We start from the raw sequence: 17,271 nt of genomic DNA, 5'->3' as shown, positions 1-17,271 counted from the left end.
TCACTTGCAAGCAGTCTTCTTTTTCCCTGCGTTTCTCGGTGTGTTACCGCCTCATTTAGCTCAGTAAAATAACATCAGCAGGAATGTGCATTGTGCCACCTGTTGCGTGCTTGTGTGTGCAGGCACATGTGCAAACAAAACAGGGACCATGAAAGCATTGCTCCATGGTGTTATGCCCCAGGGTACCTTTAAGAAATGTGGCACTTCAGAGTGATGCCGTTCCAAACTGCACCAATTAAAAAATGAAGCTATGCATGGAAAAAAGTGCAAGTGCCCCCCCCTTTGTGAACACATGAAGATCAATTAGCCTTAAATCTAACATTCACAGTGCAGGTGATACCTCTACGGTGCATTGAGACCAGTTGCTCAGCAGCCACGTATAGCAAGGCCTTATGGGACATGGTTTGGTCTGAATGAGCTGGTTGGGACACGGCTGACCCTCCTCGTGAGCCTCCTGCAGGATTCTGCGGGTACGAACAGACTGACCTGCAGAAGATCAAGGCCGGAAGAATAATAGATCAGAGGAGACCAAGTACATTTGCAAGCTGTATTTATAGAGCTTCAGAGCGTGAGCTGATCACTTTGCTGCCTTTATATGTATGAATCTCAAAAATAGCAACAATTTTCAAGGCCACTGTCGATATGACAAACTTCTAAAGAATAAAAAACCTGTAAATAAAGAACACAGACAGTAAGATTCATACACTCAGGGCTAAACTACATGCAAGTCAGGGCAAGAGTACATGCATCATTGCACAGACATGAGGCTCCAGGAAATAACAGTTAATAAAATGAGCGGCTGAAATGAATGATGATGATTTATTGAGGAGTGAATGGAGGCTGCGCCTTCTCTTTAGCCAGTGAAACATTTTCCTCATGACAAAGAGGAATTAGTGCAACAGCGCCATACATCTGTGTCACCGTGCCACTTTATGCTCACATCTAACAGTTTCCCGCACAAGTGCTTTGTTCAAGTGAGCCATTAATAATGTGTGAGAGAAAAAGTTTGGTAAATGGCAACACCAAAGAAGGCTGGTCATGGGGTGGCTTTGCTACGTCGTAGCAGCTGGGTCCTCTGAGTGAGGCTCAGCGAAGGCATGGCCTCCACCTGCCATCCCCACAGGACAGAAGCCGTGCTTGTTTGTGTTACGCCGGGGGAGGTGCGGCGCTCCCTGCGCCCCAGGCGGACACGGCAAAAGGACGTTCAGCTCTGCCATCTCAAAAATCAAACCCAAAACATTAACACTCCCATGGCATCCTAAAACACGATAAAACACGATCCTTGCGTCGTCTGACACAGATACGACGCAAATCCCTCGTCAAGGCTGACAGATGTGCTTCACAATGTGTGAGAAGCAACTGAGAGCGCGACAGAGACACACTCAGTTTGAGCAGAGAGAGAGTGTCAGGTTTAAAATCCCCAACCGACAGCCTGTGTTAGTGTGAGCTTATTGGAACGAGGGGTTAACTGTGAGGAGACACAGCCAATGACAAATTAAAATTAATGAACTTAAGAAGACACTGTTGAGTCTCTAATTAGCAGAATAAGAGGCTTTCTCCCTGCCAGATTGGCTTTAGGAGGCCAAAGAAACAACGCATGCATCCAGGTTAAATGATTAACTTTTGTATATTGCATGAGGTCATAACACGCCTTTCTCAAAGTGATACCCAGCATGCCACAGGTTGGTGCTTGCTAATTGTATTTTTGAAATCATGCACAGAAAGGGTATATATTTTATTTAGGAACACTGAATCATTTATGATGTCCATAAAGGTCAGCTGTATAAAATTTAGTTAAAATGAACCTGCTGTTCTTAAAATATCACCTCATAAAGTAAAAAGCAGCCTGTATTAATTAAAAAACACTGGGCTTCATACAGAATGGTAATGAAGTGGGAATATCAATATATACCTTACTGAAAAAAAAAAGAAAAACTCGCCACGCTGTCTCTCAGTATAATAAGGCTTTGGATTGCACATACTCGTAAATATTTTAATGCATTTAAATGTATTCATGCACAATTCAACATCTTGGTGAATGCCTGAGTAGACGGAATAATGAGGTGCTGCACATGTGGCCCACTCTGTGTCTGTTCATCAGGTTGGTGTTCCCATTGGTTTCAGTTTAGGTTGTTTACCCGCATGTTTACCTTGGCTACCACAGGTGTGCGAGCATTCCACCCACGGCGACCAATCGGAGAGTATACAGCTGACAGGGCAGTCAACCACGCAGCTCTCTGCCAGCCTCCACTTGTTGATCAGACCAAACTGCAGAGAACAAGAGCGGAGCTGTGAGGAGGGCTAGTTAATTATTTCCTCTAACAGGAGAGAAGAAGCGCCCACATTTCCATATTTTAAATAGGCCACAGTTCATTTGAGGACAGCGGAGATGCAGCAGCGAAGCTATTTTACCATTAACCTTCCCTCCAAATGTTATTTAGCTGTAGTTGTACATTCTCTGAATTTTTATGAAAGAGAATCACAGTGTTAATGCACATTATACTGAACACAGTGCCTGCATCCCCATACAACTCCCCTCACTCAGCAGTTCAACATGACTGTGGATATCTGAACTCCAGACTGATATCCAGTTTGCAACCCACCACTGAGAAATGTTTAAGCCACTCCTGTTATGCATCTTCAAGGCCTCCACCTACATCAGAATGATTAAGTCAAGGCAGTACAATGAAGTCGTATATGGCTTGGTGGCACACTGCTTAGTGAAACATGAAACATTTACACAAACCTCTTCAAACAATTCAGTACAATTTCGAGCTGTAACATGATATAAATTGCTGTTATTATTTGTTTTAAATGTCATTAACTTCCCCGTGCATAACCAAAAAATCTACACAGTAAATCTGTTGTGGGAAAACACAATTTTGTACAACTTTAAACTGCCACTATGAACTCAAGGTCTGACACACACTGATTACCTGCTCACACGTCTGCAACTCCACAATCTTGGTATCACTGCGAATACAGTCCAAGAGACGCAGCCGTGAACCCTGACCACAGATGGCATTTTCCCTCAGCTGGCATGTGCTCCACTCTGCAACACACACACACACACACACACACACACACACACACACACACACACACACACACACACACACACACACACACACACACACACACAGCATATCTGTACATTAGACTCACTGTCAGACCAGCCCATGCCAACAGGATCACTGTCAGTTCCAACCAGCTACATTGTGCTAAACTCACAGTGCCTTATTTTGGGAATCTCTATTTTTGTCATCTTTGTTTCCTGCAGGCAAACTTGGCTCAAGCACACATACTTCGCTTCACGTTCACTCAGTTCAATATCTTTCCACTGGGATTAGAAACTGTCTCCACTGCCGACCGCTGGGCGCTTTTCCAGCTCAACGCTTCATCTTGTAGCTCAGACCCGCTGTGCTGATCGTCCTACCTGAGACTCTGTACTGGTAGGTGAAGCAGGTGCTGTTGAGGACGCAAGGCTCTGACTGGACCAGCTCTGGACAGGTCGAGTTGTCTGAGGCTGGGAGGCGGAGGATGTGTCTGCTTCTGTTCCTTGTTCCTTGGTCACACTGCTGCACAAAAATGACAACGTCAACAAAAACGTGGGTTTAGTTTAAGACTTAAAGGGGGTGAGACGGAATCAGCTGGAGTCAAGGGATGCTTGATCAGCAGCTCCTCTTGCCTCCTGTATTCATTCATGCGGATAAACTGAAGGCAAATCCTTTAAAGTTATGTAAGTACCTACTGTTGTATGTACATAATATATGTAATGCTGTTTAGTGCAATGTGAATAAATTACATTATGTTTGTGCGACTTAAGAATGAACAAGCTCACCAGTCGTCTCTGCATCATTGTTGCTGAGGCAGACTTTTTTCCCTTTGACTCACTATCAAGTGAGTGGCGAGTAATAGAGGGGTAACGACAAAATCAAAAGTAAAAACATGAGGGGAAAGGAGGGGCCTGTGCATTTCACTTTTAGCCATTATCATTAGAATTTTGTGGAATACTATGAGGAGACTTTTCTCTTCATGTTACTGAGGTGCTATCAAAGCACAGTGCACAGATGTTGGTAATCTGATTTCCAACAGATTGTGCCTTCTTTGAGCAAAATCAACCAAATACAATTTTAGAAGATATTTAAATTATATAAATTGTCAACTGAACAACTTTCATGAAAAAATCCTGGATTTTAAGAGAGAATTATCCAGTGGAAAAAAAAACACTGACAAAAATAAGCAACAATCTTAAAATGCTTTGAATAGCTGCTACGGTATGCAAAAAGAAAAAGAAATCTTTAAAGAGTAGCTGCTACACAGATCAAATAATACTGATTATACGTTGAAAGCCATGGAGAGATTATATCTTATGGAAATGAATGTTTTGGAGTTGACAAAGAAGCTTGTGAACTTGTGGAAACTGTGTACGAGAACAATTTGTGCTTATTTTTATCTTTTAATATGATCAAGTGAAACTTATACCCATAATTTAGCCAATTACAAGCCACCCAAATGCAAAATGAATAGCAAATGTGAAGAAGACCTCTGGAAGTCTTATTAGGACTCTTTTTCCAGCTACACCTCATCATCCCAACACTGCACTTCTTATAATAATGTTTTAATATTAGTCTCTGGCCTGTAGTTTCTCTGTGGTGTCTTGGTGTTGTTTTCACTCCGTCTGGAATGACAAAGGAAGTGAGTTGGTGAATTAGCTCCCCAAAACTTGTTTCAGTTTTTTAAATAATCAATTACTCGTTAATGGTGTTTCCCACCTATAGAAGCCCTTTTCTGCAATAGAAAATACAGAAAATTAGATAATATCTCACAACTGAAGTGTACTGAAGCTTGCTTTTTTTATCTCAAAGTGTGGCGGAATCTGTGTGACAGTGTGTTCACACTTTGGTGCGAACAGCCTGAGCTTTTACAGAGTAGGTCATGCAAATTTACTGATACAAATCTTGATAAACTCCTTTTATATCCCTTCACCGGAGGCCTTGGAAAGAAATAGGGCACTTGTTTGAATAAAATTCAATGTTATTTGTCACATAAACGATAACTGCCTTCATTGTGCTATAAATACTGTATTTTCAGGCTGTCTGAATAAGCCTGCAAAGTGGGCAAACTGGAAGAAAACTGAATTTACTGAAGTATTGACCTTTATGAAGGAACACTGGTGTGATAATAATCGACAGGGCAACTATGAGAACTGTATGGATACAACAAATATCTACCACAAGACAATGGAAGACTGATGAGATTTGCAAATCACTTAAGCCATGAAAATGGAAGTCTGAAAATGTGTGTAGGAGGTGTCAGCCGGTCTCTGGGAAAGAAGAAAGATTGTGTTTTTACTCCTGATGCATCAGGACTCGCACCTCCGTCACTCCCACATCATAATGAGGCCTCTGTGTGAGGCTCATGAACCAGCTGCAGTCATTTTACCCTTAATGTTTTCACACCAACTGTCACGCAACCACACACATGTATTTGTATGCTATATTAAACAGAGGGCTCTGCAATTTGCAGGCTCAATTGCACCTTTGGTTGTTGACAGATTAGAACCAGGTTCAGAACAATTTTCACACCACCTTAAATACCGTAAAACAGCCACACAAATAAAAACTATTAAGTTCACAAAATCGATAAATTAGGTCTGTTTCATCTAATGAGTTGCCGTAGACCGCCATAAGTGCTGAAACACAGTAACATTATGCATATCTTTTGCACACGCTGCCTCACATTTCCGCTCTCTGTCACACACAAAAGCACACAAACTGGTTGGGGATTCTTTGCCAGCGTTGTTCATTATCTATAACTGGAACCAATGCTGTAATCCTGACCTGAGTTAAAATAAGTTTGTGTGTACAGACTGCAGAGAACTCACGAGCTGTGTTGAAACAAGCTGTAACAGGCTGTGCAAGAGGAACAGAATGGGACGTTCGCTGTACCAAACCCCCCCAAAATCTGAGAAATAATAATCCAGCAACTCTTCAAATGTGTTGCACAGATCAGTGGATGCACACAGTCTGCTTGTTTGTCTCCTGCCACATCCTCTCCTAATCTCCTTCACTTGGTACAGCAAAACACAACCTGGAAGGGACAATTACCTTCCTCTACAGAGCCACAGGATGGCCTCTGTGTGTTGATTCTCATCCTGACCATCCAGACCCCCCCCCCCCGACGAAACAGCATATAAATAGACGTCTTTCTGAATGTGAATATAATGTCTAGCACAGCACCGATGCATTAAGTGTTTATTCTTAGAGAATTTGTCCAGTATTGTTTTTTCTCGGAGGTCTATGAGGAAAACGCCCAGGTACCCTCCTCTGAAAATCACAGTTGTTCACAAACCAGCATTTTAACAATATTTAGCTCTACAATTTAAGCATTAGTTACTTCATTGCCCAACATTTTGGTGCGGTGCTGTGTGTTTTCCTGCCTGTCCGGCCATTTGTTTTCTCTTCATTTCATTGCCACTGAATTGCATGTTCACAATGGATGACTGGTTCCTGAAATGATCTCTGTGACCATCATGGAAAAGGTGAAAGAAAAACACATTTCATTGAACTGAAGAGAGAGTCAGTGAATGGGTCTGCATGTGTGCATGTACGCTTCTCTGCTGGTATCCTATGAGCATGATGTAAACACAGAAATTGAATGCAGTGCTTCGTCTGCTCTGGGTTCATTCTTGATAATATGCAATTTGTATTAGTACACAATCTCCAGTGATTACATTTTTATTGACAACGTTGGCTTTACCTAACTAAAGCAAGGCTATGGGGAAGGAACATCACTGGCCATTATGCCATTTTGAATGTATGTGGGCAGTGTGGGGAACCATTGTGGCGTTATTAACCAGGATGCTGTCCTTCATCACTTTGCCACCCTTGGACTCCACAACACTGCTGATCTCATCACAATACTGCACACACTACACAACATCCTCATTGCAGCTGAGTACAGGAATGGCCCACAGCTACACAGCTATCTCCAATTACACTGGACCAGCATATTTTCCACTAAGCGTCACTGTCTTCACTAACACCACACATCTGTGAAGAAACACTCTCCTTCCTGAACGTCAAGAATTGAGATGTGTCTCTTCAACATCTCTGTCTCTCATTAGCGTCTCAGAGCACAAAGTCCCAGACAGGTGAGGGTGAGACATGCTTGTCTGAGAGGGAAATGGAGATGCAGTATCAAGAATGAGTCAGTGATTGGGCTCTGTGAAGGAAAACATGGTGGTTCATTCGGTGCTTTATGAAGAGATTTGCTTTTTGCAAAGGTCAGGTTAAAGAAAGTGTTGAATAGTGCCAGAACTGCACAAAACCTGTGACTTTCATTAGTACAGTGATGTTTTGCGGTTTGCTTTTAGCAGTGACTGCAAATCAGCTTAAACGTGAAGGTAAAACTTTGATAAAACAGACCCGTTATTCATACTGGACATGCATGCATTTGGCAGTTCATTGCATTCATGCGAGCCAAAGTGCGTAAAGTAATTTCAGGTGGGCTTTTGTAATTGTTTAGAGCTCTTTGGGGTACATACAGGACTGTGTTTATGGTATAGACATCTCGACTTTCTTTTTTTACTATGGCATGAGTTTCTCTGCATCCTAGTGTCCAAAAATGAATCCATCCAGCTCCACCATGTCAGTCTAAACCACCACGCTGAATTCTTTTTCATGAACAACTTCAGAGGTTTGTCTTTTGGTTGGATGCACAAACAAACACAAATACCACCATCTCTGCACGCTCCTACTGTGCTGCACGTGTTAAATGTTTCAGGGTTGATTTAACTGCGCAAACAAATCATCCATAATAGGTTTATATGGCTGTTATAATTTAATTGGGTCTCAAGTTAACAGTTTTAACATTGCTATATCACCAAATGTATTCGACGTCTGCATTTTGCTGATGTTGAGCGCTGCCAAAACTTGCAGACTGAAAGAGACAAAATGTTTGTGGAGAAAACTCAAAGTCATTAAGTAATCTGTAGATCTCTTTTCCCACCCTGTTCTCTGTCTGACTCCAGTGTTCCAGTCCACTGAACTGTTATGTTTGACAGGAAACCTATAACACGGCTACATGCCTGTGTGACCAGTAGCCTGTGGCTAGAAACACTGGGGAACATATGCTACATATTTTTAGCCTGAGGGTTAACCTTCAATGAAAAATTGAAGCACATTAGTAGACCCAGTTTAATTTGCAGTCCATGAAATCATTGTGTAAAATGTGACTTCAAACTGTACAAGGTTACAGAACAGCTGTGTGGATGCACACGAGCTCTTCAGACGATGAGCTTTCATTACTAATTATTACAAACACTTCTCTGATGTGTAAATAGGCCGTGAATGTTGTTTTTAACCTTTAGGAAACATTTTGCTTTTTTTAAAACTGTTGTCTCGATGACAACAGAATATCTCTCCATTGAGTAGATATTGTTGAGTATTTAATAGACCTGCAGCTGCTGATCATTTTGATTGATAAATCTTTCAGTTATCTTGAGAATGAAGTCTAGAAAAGTGACAAAAATCAAAAGTTTCAAAATTGGAATTTCTTAACTTTTTACCAGCAGTCAAAAAACATTCATTTTATATGATATGAACATGATTTTAATAGGAGGAAAAGGGAAAGAAAGATGATTTTGGCATATTTTGAACTAAAACTATCACCTACCTCCTACGGAAGCTTTATTTGAGCATGCTTTTAGTGAGAACAACAAACGGCACGACCTGTCAAACAAACCAAGACGACAGTCACTGCTTCTTACCAGAGGGCAGTCGCTCCACGGTCCCCAGGGTGCCACAACGCAGTCGTTGGGGCAGGCCAGAAAGCAGACTTGTGCCCTGGGTGGCATTTCCTCCTGATCACACAGACTGTCCTCCACTCTGGTAGCCTCCCAACTCGTTTTTCCCTTCTTCACACACCTAGCAGAGCAGCAGATGCAGCGGTATAACTAGTCTCTGGGGCACAGCTAAGTTTCTTACTTAAAATAGATTACACAGTTTTCCACAGGTGAGATTTGGCAGCTTGTTTGTTTGTACAGGGTCTCTACAATTTGTCCCACATGTCTGGCTTCTCTGAGCATTTTGCTGTGTAAAACTGAAACATGAGTTCAATAAGATTATTTACTGTTTTCGCAACAAAAATGACAAAACTAATTAAAAAAGGGTGACTGCTAATCCAGATTTTAGTGTAAGAAATTGTCCTTTTTAAAGGGTTTAGGATGTGAGAGAGGTGAAATCATCACAAGTCTTTCACTACTGAGTGTACAAGTGACAAACCTGGAAATTGGCAGGTATAAAACTGCATTTCTGAACCAGACAAAATAATGGACTTTTCTAACTTGCAGAGTTATGGCTGTGTTTGTGTTCCCTGTGCTGTTTGTCCCTTTTCTTCTGTTGTCCTCTCTCGCTCTGCCCACATCTGATTGCTGAATGTGGTGCACCTGATCGGAAATGCTTAAAGCTCCCATGCCAGCATCTGAAAAGAGAGAGGTTCCTGGTGTGGGGACTGCTGGTCTGGCTGCCTCTCGGTCTGGGTTTCTGTGTTGTATTTTGAATTTGTTTTTTTTTTTTTGGCCTTGATTTAGTGTTTGGGTTGTTTCCATGTGGGTTTAGTGGTTTTAAAAGTGTTTTTCTATGGTTGATTTGGGTCACTGGTGGAGTGTTGTTCATTCCTTAGGGCTGCCCAGGGGTGGGGTGTAACACTAGAAAGAGGCTCTCTATAAAAGAAGCCCTCTGGGTGGTTGATTGGGACCAGTGTTAGATCTGTGTTAGTGACTCACACTCAAACGTAGCCTTATTCTCAGAGACCAGTACTTTTGACACAACGGCCCAGTTGCCCAATTTGGCTTTTCTCATTTCTGATGCTGCATGTAAAAAGTCAACACTTCATTGCTTTCCTCTGTGGTTATTTTAAGTAGCACTAAAAAGGCACTGCAAAAAATCAAACAACACTCATTAGGAAGCAGTAGCTTGTTTTGACTGTTTGTTTTCCCCTGGCATTGCAAGTGTCAGGACCAGTGCTCGGTGCCAGCTACAGGACCGTTGCCAGTCTACTCCTCCCAGTGTGTGTTGCAGTGCCAGGCGAGCAATCTGCCAAGTGTAACCCGCTCACTGACCTGATCTTGCGGCTTTGGACTCCCTCCCCGCAGGCTGGCAGGTCGTCCACAGCGTTGATGGTACAAATGGACCAGGGCTCGGTCCTCCACTCGTATTGGCTGCATTCGCTGTGGCATAGCACAGCCTCGTACACCTGCGCGCGTGCATGCGCAAACACGCGCATGGGCAGACACAGACATACACACAAGGAAAGGGACACACGAGGGATTATACAAAGAAAGCAGCCAAGTGTGTTACCTGAAAAAATGGACACGCATACAAATCAGCACACTCACACACTTAAGTATACTACATGTATAGGGTTGGTGCATACACTTCGGGATTATAAGGAATGTAGAAGATATCAGGGACACTCTCTTTTCGTAGTACACTAATGAGGTGTCTCCAGGTTAAAAACAGCCCCTCTTATGGCCTTTTTCGTTTTCCTTGATAGAACAGAGTACCTCTTTGTGGTTTCAGGTATAATTTCTTGCCTCAGTCTCGGAGCTATAACGTGTCAATGCTGTTTTTACATCAAGACCCATGACAAGAACACAACATGTGCTCACATCAAGCATCTGTGCAGTTCCGGACGTGCACATTGCTTCCCTGGGATGCTTTGAAGTCTGCACTACTCCCAGCTGAGGGGAGAATTATTTAGAATCGCCAAAGATGCTGGAGTTTAATATCAGGATGATGTCCCTTATATTTCCTACATCCAGAGTACGACAGGCTGAAAGGCATAATATGAAAGGACTGTGAATCATAGAAATTATAAGGCATGTTCAACACCTTTCATCACAGAGGAGTTCTGAACTAACTGACAGGTACTTAACATGCTATCACTGCAGAAAGATTATTCTTCGCATTGAAATAAATGTATGCATGGTATGGAGAGAACAGCATGGGATGTGCAAAAACGACTATGACCATGGCAATAGGCACTTCTGCTGAGGATGTAATTGGCATGGATGTTGAACCGATTCACTTCTCCCAACTCAACCAGTGACTCTGGCATGTGTGTATAACCAAGGCAACAGCCAGTGCAATGCTGCTGTAAACACATGTTTACTCTCAATCTATGTAACAGTCTGCTGCAGTAAAAGGTATACTCTAGAGAACAATTTGTGGGAAAAGCTATGACAAGCTGTAATGGGTGTCTGTAAGTGTGTGTGTGCAGACTAGAGAGAGGGAATGAGCGTGGAGTAGTCCCTCCCCTACGGGCCACACAGATGCCTATTACACACCCTCATCATCTCCCATCTGTCCCTGCAGATGCCCCTGCTGGGTAAACTGGCAACTGCTCTGCGCCCACTTTCTCTGCGACTGCTGTAGAAACAATTCCAGTTTAACAGCTAATTTTCCTCACCAAAAAAGCAACTTTCTAGCTGCTTTCTGCAATATATATACTATTTTATTTACTTTAACTTACACCATTTGTTCAGGGAGAGATCGCCTCTCAACTGTTATGGTGCCACACATAAGGTGTCAGGTGATGCTTAATCTTTTGCTGGCAAGTAAAAGCTGGGGTGCTACAAGACACACACAGAGCAGAAAAATACAGGATTTGCTCCCAAGTACATCTTAGGTCTCAAACATTTACAAGGAGTTCTCAATGTAAAGAGGCTATCAGTCAGGATGAGCTGGTTCAAACTGGATTCTTTCATTAGTTCTACATTATATGGACAGTCTCTAGCTTCTGCTGATTTGCTATCATTTAGAAATCAAATATATTTTCATTAGATAATCAATACTGACTGAAATTACTTTGAGCACACTCTCAAAAGTTTTGCTGACAACATAATGAAGTCCTACCATCCTTTATAAAATGTCGATCTGAGTCCCTCCGGTTAAAAAGCAGATGGAATATCATCCAAATGCACTTTACATAAATTATGTTGCACTCCCTCCAATCACACTATTGTTCTTTCTCTCGACAAAAAGACCAAAAGGGTCACAGGAGTATGTGACTTGCACAGATCTGGCATGCATTTTGTCTTCATTAGCTAAAGCAGAGTGTATGTACAGAATGAACGGCACTGACCTGAGCCTGCGTGGATGTCCATATTAGCAGTGCATGACAAGCCAGAAGTTGGGCAGGGGAGAGAAGAACAATGATATGATCATTAGTTTAGATTTGGCCTGCAGTGACAGAAATGTATAATTTTGCTTAGATTTGATTCAAAAATACTGCATTCTGTTCTGACTCATTAATGGGGGTAAAGGATGATTAAGTTCTTTATCATCTACAGTGAATCTAGCAGAGCAGGATATTTTGCCAAAGTGAATGATTCATAATGTTGAGAGAATTTTAAAGTGCTGCAGTTGGTTGCAACAGCTGTGCAACGGCCAGACCTTCAGCTGAAGGCAACTCCGATAAATTAATTTGTCTGGAGATGGCGAGAGGGAAGTCTGCGTGAATGAGCATATGCTCAGAGAGGCTGTGTGCTCTGTATCTAAACAAGGTTACGGAAAGTAACTGCTTGGTTGTTGAAAATAAACTGTTAAGGCTGTTCTGATTGATTTTTCACAGCAAAAGGGACGTTTAATAGAATCCCCTGACCCAAGACAGTACTAACACTGTAAACACAGATTGCTTTGAACTGGACATTTACTGGCCTCACTGTATGCTTGTTTGAGCCAAATAATGTACGTTTCATGTAGTGACAAATGATCAGAGCAAGAGCATGCATCCATATGTATGCTTCAAATCCCCCTGGATCCCCAAAAAAGTCACTTTTTCCATCTTCATTCATTTATGACTTTGCACAGCTGAATGGGAGAAGCTCAGGACTGGATTAAAGCCTTCTTTTCATTTCCTTTTGCCTTTTATTAACAGGCAACAGTTAATGCTCACTAAATTTAAAGTATAAGTTGCAGAAAAAAACCCAAAAACATGTGCATAGAAACTGCACATGCATGACATGGGAAGTAAACTGCACTATTATTAAACTCTCTCAACTGCAGGATGAGATAATGGTTGCATCCAAAAATATAAAAAAAAAAAAGCATACACATCTGCAAAGGCTTGATGAAAACCCCATGCAGACAGAGACAGAAACATACATTATAATTGCCCACACAATGATGCATGTGCATACAAAGAAAGCACTCATACACCCATAGACAAATGAACTCAAATAGAAAAGGACACGTGAAGTGCGGGCCCTCCAGCACGGATAGCATTAGAGGGAAAATGGGACAGAAAGTCTTAAGGAGGAGCACTCCTCTATAAATCTCCCTAACTGTCATTGTGTGACTGCAACTTCAAATAAACTGCCCTATTACTGTCAGCAGTCCCGTGGATGAGTTAGAAAACAATGGCTCCTCTGAGAAACACCGTGGGATCTATTCCCACGCGATGATGACCTCTCAAATATACTCACGCGATGATATAGCCAATATATAATGCAGCAATTAGGATGACTGCCTGTCTGAGCTGGATGTATTTTGTGATTTTCAGAAAAGACATATAATACTGCTGCAGAAACAACCTTTGTTTGGCTGAAAACTGAAATATAAGCTCCTGGAAACGATTTAGACAAGAGAAGATTAGATGAAATGCAGCCACAAGGCCTGAAACATTTTGCAAAAAAAGAAAAAAAAAAAGAAAAAGAAGTGTGTGTTGGCTGTCCAAATAACCAACACACTGTGCCAACAAGCCAACAAATGGAAAAGCAATAATTTGGAAAACCCTGAATCAAAATGACAATATCCAACATTTGCGACTGTGAGCAACAAGAGACTCTGTTCCAAGGCGTTAAAAAGTCTGAGTATGTCATCTGCTCATAAGCCCTACTGACACAGTGATCCTGTCACACTTCCTGATGATTTAAGACGAGGGATAATGTAGATGATCTCTGGAGGGGAGCAAGACTCTGCCATGAGAGGAGAAAGGGATGAGAGCACTCATGATTTTCTACAAGCAACTTGAAACGTCTAATGTGGATGCATGAAGCTGCTTGCTCTCTTACTGTATTTGAAGTAAAGCTTCAAGCTTGTTTAAAGTTTCCTGGCAGACATAATAACTCGACCCATTTTATATCCATCTACAGCACAGTATTACTGTACTGTAGGACTGTAATAAATTGCATACTGTGCCTTAATTATATACCAGACACTGTGAACCTGCGATGATCAATCAGCTGTAATTCCATATTCCACCAGTATCACAGAAACGCCTACACGTGGCCTCAAGTGACACCACTATAAGCGCTCTAAAATTGATTTCAGTCCTTGACAACTAAGTTGGTTTGCATATCTCTTTCTCCTACTGTCTTCCAATTAGGACTCTTACTAATGAGGACATCAATGAATTAAAGGCCTGACAAGACTTATGTCCAACATCCTCCTTGGACCCAGAGCTGTGTTGGCTCTACCGCAGGGCAATGGCGTGACTTTCCATAATTACACAAATTATTTCACCATCAAGCTCTATTTCGGGCTCTGAAAGAATCTCCTTTTCTCTTTCACTTTGTGATCCATCACCAGGACACAGCTCAACAAGGCAAGAATGCATTAGATGAGACATTTTGCAGGCACTTAACCCTGCACCGGCTTTTAATAATAGCTATGGTCAAAGATCTTTTTCACATACTTGGACAAAAAAATTTGGAATGAGATCTCCTATCACATCAGAGCCAATAGCTCTCTTTCACAGTTCAAGTGAGTACTGTATATGAGCAATTTGTACTTCAAGGAAAACACTTGACACTTAAAGATGGTCACAACAACACCTGGAGGCCCCATCTGTGACTTTTTGTCTGAGGATTCTTCCTGATAACTGTTTGTCTCTTTGCTGAGTTATCGTTATGATTTTAGCTTTGCTTTAATGCAGTTGGCACGATAAGAAATATGTTCTTACATGTAAATACAAAATGTGTTGATACACTGTCAAATAATGACTATACCAGTCTAATTCAACCAGTCTTTTATTGGACCAATGTAGGCTAAAAACTAGAGACTGGTGGCTATATTTATGCTTTATTAGACTGTGAAGCTCACAGCAAATACGCAACAATTGTGCCTTTAAAAATACCTCATCCCAGTTATCAAATGATGAGCATGTATTTAATATTCACCCAGCCACTTAATATAATTTGTTTTTCTAATTACCAGATAAAAGCTATGATTAACCCTTGGAGTAAGTGCTAAAGGCCATCTGAGTGGCTAGAGGCTTTAAGCAAAGATAGAAAGGCTCCAGAATTCAGCCTTTCTGGGTGGCAGTCTGCCTTAACCATGTGCATTGTTGCAATGCAAGGACACACCTCACTTTTTTGGCTGGGCCTACAGGGGGAGAATAACCCGTGCCCAAGTGCTGCTCTATGTTAATTACACCTCGCTGGCCTCAGGAAGCTCCATCATCAGCTGCTTCTAAAAGTCTTTCATTCTAATGAGGAAGAGAAATGGGTTTAGCACCTGGGTGCCTTCTGGTAAATACCAGAAATCTAACATTTGTTCCCTTTTATGTTTTTCTGATTCTTGGTATTCAACTATTCTGTAGACTTGCTCTGGGCTGTTGTTGGCTATTGACAGAGGGAGAGGATGCAGAGGGATGAAGGAGACAGAAGATTTGGTTAGCTTTGACGTTTCCTGTAGATATTAATGGTTCCCAGAGGATGAATCACAACTTCTTTGGGAACGCCCTTATCTTCAGCTGGAAGATGTAACTTAGATAACTTATGTAACTAACATATTACCTCACACCATCTTGCCCCAACCTAAACCAAACCAGCAGTGATGGTTTCACACGTTAATCACGTGTGCCCAGTAAACCTGTCGCTGGTACTCTCCAATAGTCATGAACATTATGACATTTTCGACAACAGACATATATGTTGTTTTGGCAGACAACTCATTCTGTTGTTCAGGTATGAGGACGTCTTGGAGTTTTACTTGTTTACTGTAAAACCTCAAAACTGCACTTGAATAAGGTAATAAACAGACAATGATAATGCTGAGTCCCAAGACAATGCAGTTAAAAACACCTGGATATTATGGTTATCCTATAGCTCAGGTTTTATTATGGACCCCTGAGGGTAGTGATGGTTGTAGAGCCACAGAATAGCAGGTAGAAGGTGCCTCTTTCATATATTGTATGTGGAGCATCCTGGCACCAAAAGAGCTGGAAAAAAACTTATGGTCCTATACAGTGGGTACCTTTTACACTGCCTTGTCGTCCCCAATAGGCAGAGCGACACTATCCGTTCACTATCCATGTTGTCAATCCAGGCCACCTGGTTTTGAGGAAGCACTCAGTAATGTATAGGGAGAACCTGTATGTCCACTTTGATACTCCTGAAGCTCAGAAAGTAGAGAGTTGGCCATCAACTGCACGGTTGGTTGACTGATCCCCAGCTTCTTCTGTCCACATGTCAAAGTGTCTTTGAGAGAGAAACATAACCCTAAATTTTGCCAACGGTTGTGCCAGTGCCTTCTTTAACTGATGCTTTGCCCTGCCTACACGCTAAGGTCATCCCCTGTATTCCTGTGCATCAGTGATGCAGTAGACACAGGTATGACTGAGTTGTGTGACAGCTTTTGCAGATGCCAAAAGTGAATAGAAAAGGAGTCATGACTGCACACCATCCTCAGGATAATGACTGCATGTCTGGGAGGAAAACAGCAGCAAATACGCAGCTGTGCTCACCATGCAGGGGTCCAAGGAAGGAAAGAACAAACCTCTCCAGAGTCATCATATGCTTGGACTAGGAGCTGAGCACTGGTGTTGTCTTCCCTTATAATGTACCTCCAACCATCAGGGGAAATATACCATCAAGTTAACTGAATAGAGTACATCCACCTGATACACAGCATAATCCTCAGACACATCAGCTTTGCAGAGGATAATTCATTAACTTATTCAAATTATAAGCTCGAGAGTCTTGCCTTAGAGCACACAAAATCTCCTCTATGAAAAGCAGTATCGATAAACAGCAGATGGCCATGAGTTCATTGAGTGTGATCATAGCCCAGCAGCTAATCCAGATAAGTTTAACAAGAGCTCAGCTGTTTAGGCCTAATTTATGATACGTGAACAGCAGAGCAAGCTGTTCTGAAACTCAATGTTTTGACTTTGTGGTAGAAATATGGATGTGATGACCTAAAAAACGTGTTGCATTTGCCTTCAAGCCAATTAAACAGGAGATATGCCAGCATTAAGAAT

At 41.9% G+C, this 17,271-nt stretch overlaps 1 protein-coding gene across 1 annotated transcript in view; it reads right to left on the bottom strand.

Moving 5' to 3' along the window:
- thsd7ba (thrombospondin, type I, domain containing 7Ba) overlaps positions 1-17,271 on the bottom strand; it is a 174,496-nt gene that overhangs the window by 14,341 nt on the left and 142,884 nt on the right. The window contains exons 17-22 of the mRNA XM_070976398.1: positions 10,127-10,260; positions 8,774-8,930; positions 3,437-3,578; positions 2,937-3,052; positions 2,151-2,268; positions 341-486 (exon numbers count right to left, since the gene is read on the bottom strand). Coding sequence (XP_070832499.1) covers positions 341-486; positions 2,151-2,268; positions 2,937-3,052; positions 3,437-3,578; positions 8,774-8,930; positions 10,127-10,260 — 813 coding nt within the window. The remainder of the gene's footprint in view (positions 1-340; positions 487-2,150; positions 2,269-2,936; positions 3,053-3,436; positions 3,579-8,773; positions 8,931-10,126; positions 10,261-17,271) is intronic.

This window comes from Chaetodon trifascialis, chromosome 12 (assembly GCF_039877785.1).
Source record: "Chaetodon trifascialis isolate fChaTrf1 chromosome 12, fChaTrf1.hap1, whole genome shotgun sequence".
In the NCBI taxonomy this organism is placed as follows: domain Eukaryota; kingdom Metazoa; phylum Chordata; class Actinopteri; order Chaetodontiformes; family Chaetodontidae; genus Chaetodon; species Chaetodon trifascialis.
This window is presented reverse-complemented; position numbering and strand designations above follow the sequence as displayed.